Source organism: Chelon labrosus (assembly GCF_963514085.1).
Source record: "Chelon labrosus genome assembly, chromosome: 18".
NCBI classification, from domain to species: domain Eukaryota; kingdom Metazoa; phylum Chordata; class Actinopteri; order Mugiliformes; family Mugilidae; genus Chelon; species Chelon labrosus.
Window position 1 is genome coordinate 22328874 of NC_140351.1, and position 17670 is coordinate 22346543.

Genomic DNA, 17670 nt, shown 5'->3' on the forward strand with positions numbered 1-17670 from the left:
ATATACAGTAAACTGCAGAATATTCCTATGAAACGATGAAAGATTTACTTTATTTTCTTCAAATTACAGTAATTATATCATTGAAACTTGTTATTTGAAGTATGGAACAATGAGACTTGAATCTTGTAATATTAGTCCAATCTGGGTCAAGACTTTCCTGTGTTTGGAGTTATTTTTGTCTCCTCTTTCTTTCTTTTCTTTGTCCTCTCCTGATCATGCTCCTCATTTGTCCCTCATTTCTTTTTTCTCCTCATCTGTACCTCTCTGAACTCCATCTTCCATCCTGTATCTACTTTTCACAACTTTTAGTTTAAGCAGAGACAGACTTTCATAGATGGAATCATGTAGGCTAGTTCTTTTCCAAAGACAGCTATAACTACATTTGGTAAACTTTAAGTCCTCAGCTGCTGGGGATGGCTTCTGCCATCAAGGAGTGTCATTGCTATGGGGTGGGGGTGCCTGGTCTGGACTAGGTGGGTGCTTCCAAGCAGAACATAAAATTGGGACAAGGTGGTCAGTGTTGTTTACTTCTCCTGTCAGTGGTTTTAATGTTGTGGCTGATCTGTGTGAACATGTAGTTTTCTGTGGAAAATTATTTATTGTGTGATTAGTTATGTTGACCTTTTGTTTTTGCGTGTAACACTGCTCACACTCTGAAATGAACCTTGTTACAGTGCTGCAACAAAATGGATCCAAACTGCTCTGCTCAGTACAGTAAAGTGATGTTGTTCTTTCCACTGTTCTAATAGTATGTTCCCAGTTTCCTGAGCAGTGCAGCAATAAATACTTGTGTATCTTAGAATATGGTCAGAGAACCACAGGACTGTGTTAAAGATAAAGGTTTTGGAGCAGTGTTTGTGTTCTATGTCACACATCTTGTCTAATTCAGCACTGAAAAAAGTGACTTTTTGGTGCAGTAAACCCTATTAGAGTAACTGTCATAATTTCTACCTTGTATTTTTAAGTTTCAGTAAGAACTAGAGTTTCTTAAGTAAAAATAAACATTTGAATTATGGGGGAAGAGTAAGTTTTACTTCGGTTTCCTCATACTATTTAAATGTTTAATATTTGTATGTAGCCTACATAAACCTAGAAATACTACATAAACTTTACTCTGAAAGTAGCGTTTTGAAATGTATGCACGACGCATGCGCACAGTAGCCTACAGGGCTGGCTCTGCTCCGGACTTTGAAGGATCGTCATTTTAAGTGGGAGGGCTGCAGTTTTTCCCGATAAAAATAAAAAGCACCAACGTAACGGTATAACGTTTATCAACTGACGTCAACATAGTAGAACATGGTTTGGTTCTCTGTTAAACCTTTGGCGGAGACACTGAAGTAACGTTACGTTAGTGAATTAACGTTTGGGAGAAACGCCCCAGAATAGGTTTTTTGCTGGAGCTGGATGGAATTAAACTGTCCCCAAAAGTAAACACCTTGAAGTTGAAGTTGCTTTCCTAAATGCACGTCATGACTTTGTCATCCTAGAGGAGAAAAATAGGGGCCGACTGGGCCTTTCTGTGTGGAGTTTGCATGTTCTCCCTGTGTCTGCGTGCGTTCTCTCTGGGTACTCCGGCTAACAGGAATAAGCAGGTACAGAAGATGAATGAATGAATAGTTGGTAACATTCAACAACAACAAGGGAAAACTGGCAATGATTACTTAATTTTAGTGACAAGCAAAAGAAAATAATTAAAATCTACTAAATTTCTTCATAACAGCAAATACTACAGATAAAATTTACTTAAATTTTTGAGTAAAATTATGTTCCTGCCTATGAAAAACAAGTAGACATTACTTAATTTGTTTAAATAAATGCAATTTAAAACTTGGATGTAATTAAGTAAATGTTACTTAATATCTTCACAACTGTTATGTTTTATGGTAAGTAAAATTTACTTGATACTGGCAAATGTGTTACTTGATATTGCAGCATTAAATTTTACTTAAATCATTTGCGTGCAAATACTTACAATATACGTATTTTTTAAGTAAATCTTATGAGTTGTTTTTTTCAGTGAGTGTATTATGTTCACAGTGAAGAAACATTTTATGATTTTATGTATTTTTTAACTCATCTAGATTTATTTAACAGCTACAGTTATGTTGCAGATGAAGATAATAACTTTACTGCTAATATTTCTCTACTTGTTTTTTCAAGCATAATTTTAATGTAATGGATTTTTATTTGTAATAAAGTTTTAATTCTGTATTAAGTATATACTAATGTATTTTATTTCAAGGTGTAGTTGGTAGCATTTAAAGTAAATAACTTTAAAACTGCTTGCTGGCTCAATGAGTGAAAGGGAGAGACAGTGAGAGAAAAAGAGGCCTATTTGTTTTCTAACATTTTCTTCATTATGATGAAAACAACAACATCAGACTTACTCCCTCCTTACTTGTTTTGTAGAAACAATCAAACTTCATATCCAGATGTATTGTGTCTGAATCAATGGGACAGTAACAGAAATAGATAATGACTCTTGATCTTTTTGTTTAACCTTGTTTCATGTGTTAAAAAGTGAGCGAGGAATGGTCACATGATGGAGCACTTGAAAGCAGCCCTGTTTCTTTCTTTGATTTCTCATCACCTCCAAACTCTGTCTCTCTATTCTGCAAACAAAGTGATTAAAGGGCTTATATTTACAAAGAGTTATATTTATATAACTCTGCTTTATATAATGCTGCGTTATATAAATATAACTGCTTCCTGGTTTGCGCCCTTCAATCACTGATATCTCATGTCACAGTGTGATTATTATCTGATGTGCTGGAAAAGACACGAAGAAAGTATTTTGTGACATTACAGTAGCTGTGTCAGGAAGTCACATTAGCTGCATGTTCTCAACACAACACACTGTTCCAGCTGTTTGGATGACCAGATGTTACTGTTCGTAATTTTATTAACACAGTTTTTAATAATATTGTCAATTAACTGATTAATAAAAAAAAAAAACTAAATACCGTTTGAGTCGTTTGGATGTTCACAGGTTTGTAGCAGTCCTCTTACTGTGTGTCTGAAAGTCCAGATACATCACTGAAGAAAGTCTGGAGGATGAAGTCTGGACTCTTAATAGACAAAGATGTTGAGCCTGGAGTCTCTGCTCTGCTCTTCTTGTCCTGCTCTTATGGAGTCAGAGGTAAACAAGCCACACTGACAATGAGCTCAAGAATCAGGACAAACCCGTCTTTAAAGAAAACACCACACACGCTTTTATTTCCGTGACTCGTCATAAGTGAATTCTAAATGTATCAGTGTATATCTATACTCAGTTTTTTCCCCACAATTACTGGAAACTGTTCTTCCAGATTGGATTCTGTGTATTCAAGGTGCCTACACTATAGAGCTAACAGCATTGGTAAAGACCTGAACCACCAAGGCTACAGTGTGTTTGTCCCCTTGCCACCAGGGAAAGATACAAGACAATCAGAAGAACAACTAACAGACTGAGGGACAAATTCTTCTCCAGATCTTCAGTCTCCATCATCATTTAATCTGCTTATAATTAACCTGCTCTTTGCTTGTTCTCACTGTTAAACTGAGACACCACACATAGTTCAGTTGTACACCTACAAAGACAATACAGTCTAATCTGGGTACTGGAAACTCCATTCATTGTTCACTCATTGTTCAACCGCCTTCTGTTGATTCATAACAAAGTCAGGGTTGATTTCAGTGTTCTCTTCCTGTTCTCATGGAACTTGATCACCTGCTCAGGCGAGCTCCTCCCCTCTTTATTTAAAGAAAATCTGGCCAGTTTATCGATGTGTGGATCTGACTTTGTACATGGTGTGTTTATAGGCCTCAGATGAAACAAAATGAGTTGGAGCCATCAGGCACAACATCCCAGCCAACACTTCAACTGCCATCCATACATGGATCCATAGTTCAATAGTTTTTAGAATAATTGTTTGATAGTTTCTTCAGGGACCTCTGTTTATTTCCTGTAAATACACACATCCTGGCTGACTGTCAGCTTGGAGAGTTTGAAACATCAGTGTTACTGTGGTTGGTTAACTGTCTGTGATAACAACAGAATAGTCAAGAATTTGTTGTTAGTTCACTGTCTGTAAAATCAGTAGGACAGTGCAGCGTCCATGGTTGTCAACAATCCAATTTCCAGATGTAGTTTGATGTCTTCATGTTTGTTTTTGATGCTCTTTTGTATGCTGTTGAAAACTGCAATTTCCCCATTGTGGGGAAAATAAAGGTTTTCTTGAAGAAGAAAATGTTTAAGTAAGTTATGTTACATTTTTCTTTCAAATGTTTCTTTAAATTGTTACAGTTAGCAGCTTCACATGTTAATATCCTATTAAAGGCATGGAGATGTCAGATAGGATGATATTAGGAGGGTGTCATTTATCATCTTACGTTCAAACTTTTGGAGAGAGGAGATAAAGGGATTTCCAGAATAGATGAGGAGACACCACCATCTGGTGGTCTTTAGAGGAACTGCAGCTGACTTCTTCAGTAGTTGGAGCTCATACGAGTAAATAGATTTAGTGGATGTTGAGCTTGAAGTTATTTTCACTTTTTAATAGAGACTGTCTTGTGAGACTTGTGTTTTTCTTTTAGAAAACTGAAGAAAAGGGAGAGGAAGAAGCTGAACCAGGTCATCAGGAAGTCCAGCTCTGTCCTGGGCTGCTCTCTGGACTCAGTGAGGGAAGTGGGTGACAGAAGAGTCCTGGCTAAACTGTCCTCCATGCTGGACAATGACTCCTACCCCCTGCAGGATGACCTGACAGAACTGAGGAGCAGCTTCAGTGACAGACTGCTTCATCCTCTCTGTGTGAAGGAAACATTCACAACGAACAGTCCTAATATGTGCAATATTATTACACCTTAAGGTTTAACATTCTTACTATTTACTATGCTGAGTTAGCATATCTCATATTTCCATCTGCTGAGTTAGCATTATTCATTCTCCATATATGGTCTGATAAGACTCAGTCCTGTCCTGGGTGCTTTCTGCACATACAGCTTCATGTGGGTCATCTATCGGTCATGGTCACACGGCTGTGCCCTTTTCCTCTCTATCTAACTACAGTTTGGTTACATGATTACATTTAATTACAAGTAAAAAGTTATAGTGAGGACATGATGTCTTGCAGCCATTGTGTGTGTGTCCCTCCACTTGAGCAGCTTGTTGTCCAATGTTGTTGTGGTTAAGTTAACTTAATCCATGTCCCTAAATAAAGTTACTTAGGGGTTTGGCTCCAATTTAACATTTAACAGCAAAGATGGCGTGAAAATGATTTCCCTCCAGTAGCTGATTAGACTAGGACAGGACCAGTACATATGAATGAAAGAAGCTTTAGCAACGGTACATCTGGCACAGTGTGGGCTAACTGAAGGCTACATGGAAGATGGTCTCACTTTTGAGATATGTTCTCTGTGCACTTCTTTGAGATGAAGTAGGCAGTGCTGGGAACACAGTGAGGTCGAACTGATCAGTCTGAGTACGTTAGCCCAAACATCTTCTGTCCTCTTCCCACTTTATTCTGAGCCGATCTGGAGGGAGACATCTAGAGTGAAGCATCATGTTGTACAGGTGTCCAAGTGAAGAATTCTGTCAACCATAAGTGAGTGTATTGGTGTCTAAAGGCTGGACAGCTGGGAGAACATAATGCCTTGCTTGGAGGTACTTCAAGAAGTCTGACTTATTTAGGTCATATTTCTAAGTTAACTGTGCAAAGGATGCCATAGTGTCACCTCTTAACAAGTCCTTAGACCTGACAATACCCTTCACGTGCCATTTGTGGAAAGCTTAATCTGAGAGGGTTTAGAGAGATGATTTGGGGCAATTGGGCTTTAGAGAAAGAACCAGTGAAGACCAAAATGCTTCCTGAACTGGACCCAAATCTTTATGGAGTGTTTGATGAGACTGATGGGTTGAAGTGGGAGGGAAGAACTGAGAAGTGTAACCACAGACAGCTGTTGCTCTGACTGACTTTCACTGACTGATGAGTAATTGTAATATGTTGTAAACGGAGGGAGAGAAAGGGCTCATCGTTCAAAGAAGTGGGAAGTGAACACAACCTTACAACATGTCTGACCTACACTACCTTCTCCCCTCTTCCTGTTTGATGGATTAAGAAATGTTTCTCATTTATTATGCAGACGTTTACACACTGCTGAGCAATAACTTTAACTTTTATTGTGAAATTTTTAAAACATTGAAGCAGCATTAATGGTTGAATCTCTACACAGTTTAAACAACATAATTACACTAAAAGAGAAGTTGGATATTTGTAGTGATAAGTGATAAGATGCCCCTCTCATCACTGTACAGTAGACTATGTAGCCAAGAGACAGTTAGGTTAGGTTAGCTTAGCTTAGCTTAGTACAAGGACTGTAACAAAAGATTAAGATGACCAGTTGTGTTCTTTGGCTGCACATTTAACAAATTTAACATTTTCTGTTTGTTGTGTGTTGCTGAGCAGCTCATTAATCACTTTTCTGTTATTGTACTAAATGTTACGTTTTTTTTGTGTTGATATTAAACTACATCAAAACATTTTAAGGAGGAATCTGGAGAATCATTCATGAAGGTTGAGCAACATAATAATGTGAGGGCTGAGGTTTCACATGGAGCTCCACCCATCATGTCTTGGTGCCACCCTCCAGTCTGAACCAGGTAGTAACACTGTATAAATATGATTGATAACCACTTGACAATAACCATTTGAGACACACCAAAGAAGACAGTTTACTTCTCTGTTCACTTCAAGAACTTCATCAGAATGTCTGTCTTGTGTGGAGGATTCACAGAGACAAGACCAGCTACTGAGGACATTCAGCAGATCTGTGATGAGGTGAGTTTCAGTTCACATTTACTTCTCACATGCTCCACTCTTAACTCTCTGCTCTGATATTCTGTCTGGATTTCACATTTTATTTGTTCATACACAGGTGAAATGCCAGGTGGAGGAAAAGGCAAAGAAGAAGTATGAGGTATTCAGAGCCCTTGAATACAGGAGCCAGGTCGTGGCAGGAACTAACTATCTCATCAAGGTAATTAAGAATATGATATTTATTAAAAGTTATACTTTTCATCTTACAAATCAAAGAAAAGAGACTCTCAGATGTGTTTCTACACTGAGGTTATTGTGCCATCAAACTGAGTTGTTAAACAAAATCCTGGTCGTCATTGTTCAGCTAAACAAGACTCATATTGTCTTTTTGAGAGTTTCCTCTATTTTCTCTGCAGGTTCATGCTGGAGGATGCAGTCACCTTCATGTGAGAGTGTTTCAAGCTCTTCCATGTGATGGAGGAGAGAAAATAGTTGGTGGTGTAGAAGAAGGCCACACCAAAGAAGATCCTCTGGTACCTTTCTAATGTGATCACAGCCACAGTTTCATCTGTCACTGTCTCCAGGCTGCTGCCTCAGTAATGATACAGCACTAATATTCAACATGTGTTGTAGTGGAATAAACTATTCTGGAAAGGAATAATAAAGAATGAGTCATAAAATGAATTGCGACTGTTCATTTCTTGTCACCTTCACTCATGAGTCATCATCATACTCTGTAAACCATAGAGTAGAGTCATCACAAGGACACTAGAGTCATCGTCCTTACAAAAAAACAAGCCAGGCCTATTTCACTGTCACTGTCACATGATCATGGTCCTTCACAGTAGAAGCCATAGTATTTATGTAATCATTGTCAAGTGTGGTTGTGGTTAACGTGATGGTGATGCAAGAGTCTTAGGACATAGCTGTGTGATTCTTTTGAATTTATTATTTAATTCTGTCCTGCTCCTCAACACCACATTGACTAATGGAGCAACAATGTCTTCAAGAACTGTGCATCAGAAACTGGGAGAAGAAGGACTAGTTGGTAGAAAAGCAGCAAATAAACCATTATTGAAGAAAAATAGAGTGAAACACCTGAAATTTGCAAATGAACACAAGAAAGGGACAAAGGATGATTGGTATAAAGTGATGTGGATATAGCATAGATATAGCCATAGTGTTGTTGATCTTTTCATTTAATTGTCATCATAATTCAGAGAAAATAAAGAGAGTACCAGATGTGTAACTGGCTTAATCGTGAAATCCAGGTGAGATTTTCAATCAGATAAGGTGAGATTTTCAATCAAATAAGCCAATCATTTGTGGCTGGTTCGCATTGGTGCAGACCAATCTGTTTCTATGGGTGAGGTGGTATGTTCACAGTCAAGGAGAAAAAACAAATGGCTACAAGTTCATTTTAATGGAAGCTACAAGGAATTGATGAAAAGGTTTTATTAGAATTGAAATATATAAAGAGACCATATGGAGCTCAGAGAAAGATGGGAACATAGCAACACCTTTAGATCTACTCTGATTTTCATTAATTGATCATATTTTCTGTTTCTCATTCAGTGGAAAGATCAAGCAGTGGCAACTTTGACTCAACCAGGCTTTGTAGCTGGTCAAGAGGAAAAAAAGGATCTTACACATCAGTCACTGACAGCCATTTATCAAGATCAAAATAAAAAATAAAACTTAACCAGCTTGTGTCCCTTTGAAAAGCAGCCTGGTGCTGTCACAAGGAACTGGTTGGTGAGGACCCAAATGCAGGACACAAAAGGGGATGTAGGAAACACACAAAACAGTAACAAAAGACACTGCAGTTGAGAGGCAGGGTAATCCAAGAACACAAATCCATAAAAAAACAGATAAGAACCAAAATGAGAGCTAAGGAACATGAGGAAGCAAGAGAGTAAGACAAACAGGGGTAACATGACAGAACAGACAACGTGACAGAGAACAAAGGTAAAGACAGGGCTACATATACACATGTGGGCAGAGGGTTTACTATGAGGGTCACTATACTATGTGACATCCAGAAAATCATGTTTCACAACATTGCTTCATAACACATTTGTCATAACTTAGTCAGTGATACACTCTGTCATACTGGACAAAATAAGGAAGGGGAGACAACTCCAGAGCAAACATACTACTCTGTTGCCCGTAAAGTTGGAATCCTCTTTTTAAATAAATCACACTCAAAATCATTTCATGAGAAGAGGTAATAATACCTCACACCTTTTAGCCTTTTCATGGCAGCTACAATTTGGTTGGATGGATGAATGCATGCCGTAGGAGGAAAAGTCACCACGTGTTCAAAGCAACACCCTGACGTGGTTAAAGGCCAAGAGTTCATCTGCTGACCTCTACATACATTGTGTTATGCAATGCAAAAAAAAATAAAAAATTCTTTTAAAAACCATTCAATATCTGATTATCTCTCTTAGCATTCCTCCCTTTTGACACATGAGCCAGTTTCACAGAGAAACAAATATTTAGACAGACAAGGTGTACCTTTTGACTCAAACCACAAACTGTATCATTCAGGACCTGTGCCATTTCCAAAAAATTCTTTAAACTTTATTTCAGGGCCAATCTGCTTTTCATCCTGCTTTACCTCTCTTTATGGTTTCAAATATCCAGGCTCAAGAACAATCTACTATTGTATTGTTCATTCATCAAGACTCTGAATTTATTATCAATACAGCTGTACCTTGTTATTGAAGTGTTTATTATTTCTATAAGTGAAATGAAGGATGCTACTGAGAGGACCACATGAGCTTCAGTCTACCTTCAGAGACTATACATACAATGATCTAATCTGAATATCAGTCTGGATCCTCTGTATTTACATAAAGCTAAAGTTCAAAGTGGAGAATAAAAAGGAGAAACAAACATTAAAAATTCAGCATCAAAAATGACCACTATTGTTTTTTTTAGATAAATCAGTAGATGTGCAGTCAGATCTATTAGACTCTTCTTACTTAACACACACTTCTTTCAAACATCTCTGAACTTAGTAATACACACTCTCTCGATGGCACTGGGTTGAGCAACACAATAACGTGAGGGCTGCGGTTTCACATGGAGCTCCACCCATCATGTCTTGGAGCCACTCTCCAGTCTGAACCAGGTAGTAACACTGTATAAATATGATTGATAACCACTTGACAATAACCATTTGGGACACACCAAAGAAGACAGTTTACTTCTCTGAACTTCATCAGAATGCCTGTCATGTGTGGTGCATACTCAGAGACAAGACCAGCCACTGAGGAAATTCAGCAGATCTGTAATGAGGTGAGCTTCAGTTCACATTTACTTCTCACATGCTCCACTCTTAACTCTCTGCTCTGATTTTCTGTCTGGATTTACATCGCCTTTTATTTGTTTATTCACAGGTGAAATGCCAGGTGGAGGAAAGAACAAATACAAAGTATGGGATATTCAGAGCCCTGGAACACAGGAGCCAGGGCCGGTTTTTGCTATGGGCAATGTGGGCGACCGCCCAGGGCGCAATCTATGTGAGAGCGCAAAAAACAACAACAAAAAATAAAAACTCAAAACAAAACTCGCCAGTTAGACTACCGCTCATTTCCATGTCAAGTTAGTGGAGTGGCGCCTTCATTGTCACGTCAACTTGCTGCTGAGAGTCATACGGGTTGAGTGTGTGTTAGAAGAGAGGGGGGCGAGGGATAGACTGATCCCAGGGCACACAACACAGACTGCTTCCAAATAAATTGTATTTCATTCCTAAAATTAACATAGACCCATATACCTAAATGTAATTAATTGGGTTATGTGAAAAATGAAAGAAAAAAAAAAAATCCGTGCAGTCATCTACGTGACTCACGTAACTCCGGTTGATTGACGGGCGAACAGACGGTGTTGGTAAAAGGTAATGCAAAAATGAATGATGTCGAGTCTTCATCTTCATCATGGATCAAAGTAAAAGACCAATGAAGCCATCAGGTGCCCAGTTCAGAAAAAGAAGAAAAGAAGAAGAGGAGAAACGGGCAAAAGATAAAGGTATGCAGATTTCTATGATGACGTGAGTGACAGTAGGCTATAGGCTATTTAGTCTCTATATAGTCTTTTTTTTGGGGGGGGGGCAAGGGATGGTTCGCCCAGAGCGTAAATCTAGCCAGGACCGCCTCTGACAGGAGCCAGGTCGTGGCAGGAACTAACTATCTCATCAAGGTAATTTACACTGCAATATTTGTTTAAAGTCTCATTATTCATCATATAATTCAAAGAAAATGAGTTTATTTTCAATCCAGATGAGATTTTAAACATTTCCCTGGAGATCCCTGGATATATTATTGTCTTGTCTCTACAGATTCATGCTGGAGGATACAGTTATCTTCATGTGATAGTGTTTGAAGCTCTTCCGTGTACCGGAGGAGAGAACAGAGTGAGTGGTGTGCAACAAGGCCACACCAGTGAAGGTCCTCTGGAACCTTTCTGATCTGATCACACAGTCTGTTTCTGATCACTGTCTCCAGGCTGCTGCCTCATAGCAACACATAACTATTTTGTTATCCTATAAGAATGAAACAGAATAATATTCATTTACAGTATTGATACAGGCAGTGTTTCATTTCCAGTCTATTGAGAAATATATTAATAAAGAATTTATAATTTGATTTACTGTGTTGTTGTTGTTTTGTTCATTTGCTGCCAGTTGTAAATTTCCTCGCTCTCTCTCGGTTCTCTGCTCGTGCACAGTATTCCAGGGCCAATATGCACGCGCTCTATCGTGCACAGCTCTCCCTTGTGGGGGGAGGGGCTTGGGAGACCGTTTTGGGCTTTAGCGGAAAGGGGGGAGGGACTGAGAAGTTGTCGATGTTCAAATTTTTTGGCTAAGTCCTGGATCTTCGCAATCCTGCCTACTGCATCTTTAAATTCTGATCAAACCAACCAGGAAATTATCATCAGTGTTAAATGTGCTGTAAAAAATACATCAGTAACGCGGAAAACAGAAACATAACAGTTATACAGCTTATAAAATACACAAACTATGTCTAAAAGGAAATACGGTATAAACAAATAAAATTACAGTATAAATGTGCATAATTACAGACGTGCACAAGAAGTATTGTGCACATTTATGCAGTAGTAATTGTGCAACGTTAAGCTGTAGTATAGTGCAGTATAGCATGGCTACACACAGAAAATACACAGCCATGCATTAGACTTTTTTCCCACCTGATGATGAGTTTGATCTATTTTAGCTCTGATCTTTCTGATCCCCAACATATCATGAAGGCATAATCTTTCTCTTCAGCTGTTAAATGCTCCATGTTCTCTAGATAGTTGTATAACACCATCTGTCTGCTGTGTGTTGTTGAGCTGTTCACAAACTCAGGAAGGATGAGCAATGTAGCAAACAAAAAAAAACTAGTTATATGGGCCACTCAGACCAATATGTAAATTTTAAAAAAAGTGTCAGGACTGTCGGCCCACGGGGGCCGGGTATGCCAGATGGCCAGTCCGCCCATGATCCCGTACAAAGTAAAGGATAAGGTGATGTTGGTGGGGGTTGAGTCGTATATACAAACCAGCTGCAGCAATTAACAGTAGTTCAGCACACTGACCTTGCACTTGTGTTCCTGATGTATTGCTTCCAGCCCATATTTGGATGGTCAGGCACAATATTGGAATCAAACTCCAAATGCCAAGAGTCTCCATGCTCAAGACTTGCTGCTTTATCCTTAAAGATTCGCGTCCACTGTGGTGGTACCATCCTTTCAGTGCCAGTGGTTCTTGTGGTCGAGGAAGAAACAAAACAGCTGATCTGCACAGTGTACAAACAAATATAAATGACTCATCATCATGAGGCTGCCCTGTCATGGGAATTTACAAATGGCACTTTAAGTTTCAGATGTAGTTTGATAGTACTGCAAGAGAAATGAAACTGAAACGTATTCCAGTTGTACTGCATACAGCACTGACACCTGCTGGTGCAATGCCCAACAATCTTCTCCTCCATCTACAGTGATTCTATCAGTCAGTATTAATACAACCTACATTCCGTTCGCACTTTCATGTGACATGAATCTAATTTGAAATGGCTGAACCTCTCTTTTTGCACATCAGTCACTCACATCAGTTTCCATTCGTTAGCTTGGACTTGACTGAAGTTCACCTATGGGAAGTAAATTTACTGTAGTTTAGAAAGATACACACTTGCGTTTGTGAGGTTCCATAATTCATGGTGCATGTCAGAGCAAAAATCTTAAGTGTGAGTTTATAGACTTGAATAGAATTCAATTTGACGTGTGAAAATGTTAAAGATTAATTTAGGTTGTTGAAGTAATTCTATGGGCGGCACAGTGGGGAGGTGGTTAGCACTGATGCCTCACAGCGAGAAGGTCCCGTGTTCGAATCCATGGGCCGAGTGGGACCTTTCTGTGTGGAGTTTGCATGTTCTCCCTGTGTCTACGTGGGTTTTCTCCGGGTACTCTGGCTTCCTCCCACCATCCAAAGACATGCTCCTTAGGTTAATTGGTGATTCTAAATTGTCCATAAGTGTGAGTGTGAATGGTTGTCTGTCTCTCTGCGTTAGCCCTGCGATAGACTGGAGACCTGTCCAGGGTGTACCCCGTCTCTCGCCTGATGAGAGCTGGGATAGGCTCCAGTAGACCCCCACGACCCTTAACTGGAATAAGCGGTTACAGAAGATGAATGAAATAATTCTATACATCTACTACCTAGTATCCTAATAATTCTCTCCATGTCATCTATAACTGATAGTCCTGAGGAGTGGGCCTCCCTGCACTAAAGAGTTGCAAGTTTATCATGTTTTGCTGCATATTTATTGAAGTTGAGGTGCAACTCATCTTTGACTCAAGTTTCTTTTTATAATCAGTCCACTAGGGCTCATCATGCATATTTGGATAAAAGAAAAGCCACAGAATTGTGTTGGAAACCTTTATTATGTGATCACTGAAATATAGTGAAATATAATTTCATCTATTTCAATTCTGTGCAGTCTAACCATCACATTCTAAACATTTCACATTTTTTTATTCTGTTCTGGACTCATGTTCACTCATTAAATCACATACAATGACTGATAATTATTAAAACACAAACACATGAGATCATTTTCATGAAGGCAACATATTTTCAGTGTTCCATATTAAAATAAATGTTAATACTTTTCATGCGTCCCACAGATTCATAATCCTCAGGGGCAGACTGGGACAAAAAAATCGTCCCTGGTATTTTGGACCAGACCGCCCCACCATATTTGATAACGCACACCTTTTTGGTCTTCTTGGTCTCTTGAACGTGTATACCAGTTGTGCAACTCTTTAAAACCACGTAGGCCTATATATATCTGGCCACTGTGTATTCGGCCACTTTTCAACCCACTCATTAATAGAACACGGATCTGGAAGTCAGACACCATTTGTCAAAGTCAACTTGCTAAGGTAACATTTATGATCTTTAGTTGATTATCCCCTTGCATAGCTTGACAAGCTGTTTATCTCCGCCATACCTCTGTTGCCAAAATGCACGTGCATACGTTCTACATCATCAGTGTTTACAAACAGAAAAAGGGTCTATACTGAAACCACTACTAGTAGGACTGTGAATATAAACTATTGCATTGCAACTGTGAGATTTTTGTGTTACTGTTTTGGCTTTATCATTTTGCTCAGTGTTTTCCTTGATGCATTTCAAGTATTTTTTGTTATAAGAATATTCAATACAATACCGGTAACATCAGTACTGTGTCTTGTGCTTCATTAATCAATCAATGTCAGATAGAGTTGAGGAGGCTAATGAGCGAAAAAGAGCTAAGTATGCAGAGTTAGCAGCAGATGCAGAGCAGAATGGATGGAAGGCTTATGTCCGCCCGGTAGAAGTGGGCTGCTGTGGATTTGTGGCAAAGTCGGTGATTGCTCTGCTGAGTGAGCTGGGCATACGGGGAAGGAGCCAGAGGACTGCGGTTAGCAATATGTCCCGGGCGGCAGAGAGAGCCAGCGATTGGTTATGGGTACGCAGGAAGCATGCTAGCTGGGGAACTAGCTAAGGTAAGGAAGGCCGCATGTAGGCCACGGTCGATTTGTTTGTTACGCGATTTGTTTGTTTGTTACGTGTTTCGGCCTGCATTAACGGGGTGAATCATGGTAGATTTGTTTGTTTGGCTCGTGGTTATTAGTTACTATATTAGTTGTTGATAGACATCGAATGGTGAGGGAAACAGGGTTGTGCAGTGGCGGTGTGGAGGGGGGTGACTCCAGGACGCTGGAAGTCACTGTTAAGCCTTCTCGAGGTGTCGTGGGCCTAACTTAACGAAACATCGGTGAAGGGAGGTGCCCACTTGAAAACCCCAATGACATGCTGCATACTGCTGTTGTCTTCTTGTTACGTGGTAGCTATGGTTAGCTGCTGAGCGGGCCATACAAGTCAGCAGCGTTTAGTTAGTTTATGTTTTACAATGTCTGAACTATCCTGCTCAATGGGCTTACAAGCCAGCAGCTGTTACTTAGTTTATGTAGATTATAGGTTAATTGTCATATTATATGACCATAGGTTTGGTAGGGTCTCTTAGCTGAACAGGGCCTCTAAATGTGTTTTGCCTGGGATTTTGGCACAAGGGATTATAACATCTTATCCTGTGTATTACTGAATGAATCTTCACACAGCTCCATGAGTCGAACCTTAGCCCAGCGTTATCCTAATAATTACATATAGTAGCCTAGCAAATTATTATTATTATTCCTCATATCTATTGTGCATTGTTTAATATGAATATTCTATTGTAAGTGTTACATAAAATTTGGCGAGCCAACCAGGAGCTGTGTTTGAAGATTAATGAACATATATTTTTGGGTTTATTGAGTGAAAAATTGTGAAATCATGGAAATAGTAATGCAAGAGTCCATAAAAATTCCAGATTCAGTTGTAATAGCCAGACTGACTAACACCGACATAGATAAGGAAATTGAAACTTATCTTGCAATATTTAGTTCTGTGCACCGTGTTTTCTATGTTGACACTCCTGAATACCCAAGACGTGGTATTATAGAATTTACACATGGCACTGCAATGCAGAATCTTGCACCTATGCTTCCTTTAACATACACAAGTCCTACTGCACCAAATGTCACCTACAAAATTTGTTCTTTGGCTAGTATATACAGTCCCCTTGCTTGTAGTAACGCCACCCAGACTCTCCTGGAATCATTGCAGGCAAATGCAAAATTGAGTGCCAAGCCATTTGAACTTTTGCTACGGGAGGAGTTAGCAAAGATTACCCCCTCTTCTCTGGAATTTGAGGTAAAGCCTGAATTGAACAGTGGTGAACAAGCATCACCCACTACTGAAGAAGCTAAGGTGAAATGTCCTCCCAAAAAATCTTTTGCAGATATCAATCTCCATCAAGCCTAATACATTTGCTTCCTATATTGCCCCTCTAACAACAGCAAAACGTCATCCCAGTCATTCCATCCTTTCAAGTGATATGCTTAATCCACCAGAAGTTCAAAAGGTGGTGGTAGAACACATTGTCAAGGCAGACAATGTTGTATCCCAAAACTCTCTACAGTCCCTGTTCTTGGATTTGCTAATCCTAAACTGCATTACATTCTCCATACGGATGCTAGTACCACAGGATTGGGTGCTGCATTATATCAAGAACAAGAAGGGAAATTAAGAGGCACTGCTTTTGCAAGTCGAGGATTAACTCGCAGTGAGTCAAAATATCCGGGACATAAATTAGAGTTCCTGGCTCTCAAATGGGCTGTTACTGAGAAATTCAGTGATTATTTGTATGGTGCTTCTTTCACGGTTATTACAGATAGTAATCCACTCACTTACATACTGACAACAGCTAAACTGGATGCAATAAGCTACCGATGGTTATCTGACCTTTCCACTTTCACTTTCAAGCTGCAGTATAGAGCAGAAAAACAGAATGTGGATGCGGATGCTCTATCACGACGTCCCCATGGTGATCTTCTTAATGATTATTCTTCCCAAAAGGAGAATGCGAGAATTCGGCAATTTGCATCACAGCACTTATATGAGTCAGATGTTCATGCTATCTGTGACAAACACATTGTCTGCAACTTCATTGTGGCTGATGTAAATGATGGATATCACCCATTACCACTCATTGAATCACTGGCACATCATTCTAAGGCAGTTCCTGACATGTTCCTTGATGAGAATGGATGTGGTTCCCTTGTTCTTTCTCATCTGACAAAGATGAGCTGAGGGAGAAACAAAGAGCTGACCCTTGTATCAGGGAAGTCATTCAGCAAATGGAGTCAGGAGTGAGTCCATCCCCTACCGTCAGAGCTGAACTGCCAGAACTTCCTCTTTTGCTCAGAGTGGAATCACCTGATGCTAAAAAATGGTATCTTGTACATGAAACGACAAGAAGTCGCAAGTACCTCCCTTCAAATGGTATTGCCAACAGAAATGAGAGCATTGGCATTACATAGTCTAAATGATGACATGGGACATATGGGGGTTGAACGTGTACTTGACCTTGTATGAGCTCGTTTCTTTTGGCCCAAAATGGCAGCTGCAATTGAGAAGAAAATACAGACATGTAACCGGTGTGTACGCTGCAAAACTTCCCCAGACAGAGCAGCTCCATTAGTTAACATCCTGACCAGCCGTCCCTTAGAGTTGGTTTGTATGGACTTTTTGTCCCTGGAGCCAGATTGCAGCAACACTAAAGATATATTGGTAATCACTGATCACTTCACCAAATATGCTGTAGCCATTCCCACTTCAAATCAAAAGGCTTGCACTGTTGCTAAAGCGCTCTGGGATAGCACTGACATTGTCATTGTCATCATTGTCCATTATGGATTCCCTGAACGCCTCCATAGTGATCAAGGAC

At 39.5% G+C, this 17670-nt stretch overlaps 1 protein-coding gene across 1 annotated transcript; it reads left to right on the forward strand.

The window, feature by feature from the left end:
* Positions 1-2296: 2296 nt before the first annotated feature.
* LOC311503803 (cystatin-B-like) lies at positions 2297-7833 on the forward strand. The gene is made up of 3 exons (XM_084566677.1): positions 2297-6815; positions 6913-7014; positions 7211-7833. Exons 1-3 carry the CDS (start codon positions 6744-6746, stop codon positions 7337-7339), a joined length of 303 nt encoding a protein of 100 aa, XP_084422803.1. The 5' UTR covers positions 2297-6743; the 3' UTR covers positions 7340-7833.
* The last annotated feature ends 9837 nt before the right edge of the window (positions 7834-17670 follow it).

Bases quoted from the DNA above. Each gene is read 5' to 3' on its own strand.
- LOC311503803 (XM_084566677.1), top strand. From the start codon at position 6,744: ATGTCTGTCTTGTGTGGAGGATTCACAGAGACAAGACCAGCTACTGAG. The intron at 6,816-6,912 runs GTGAGTTTCAGT...GTTCATACACAG, and splicing joins TTCAGCAGATCTGTGATGAG to GTGAAATGCCAGGTGGAGGA. The intron at 7,015-7,210 runs GTAATTAAGAAT...TTTTCTCTGCAG, and splicing joins GAACTAACTATCTCATCAAG to GTTCATGCTGGAGGATGCAG.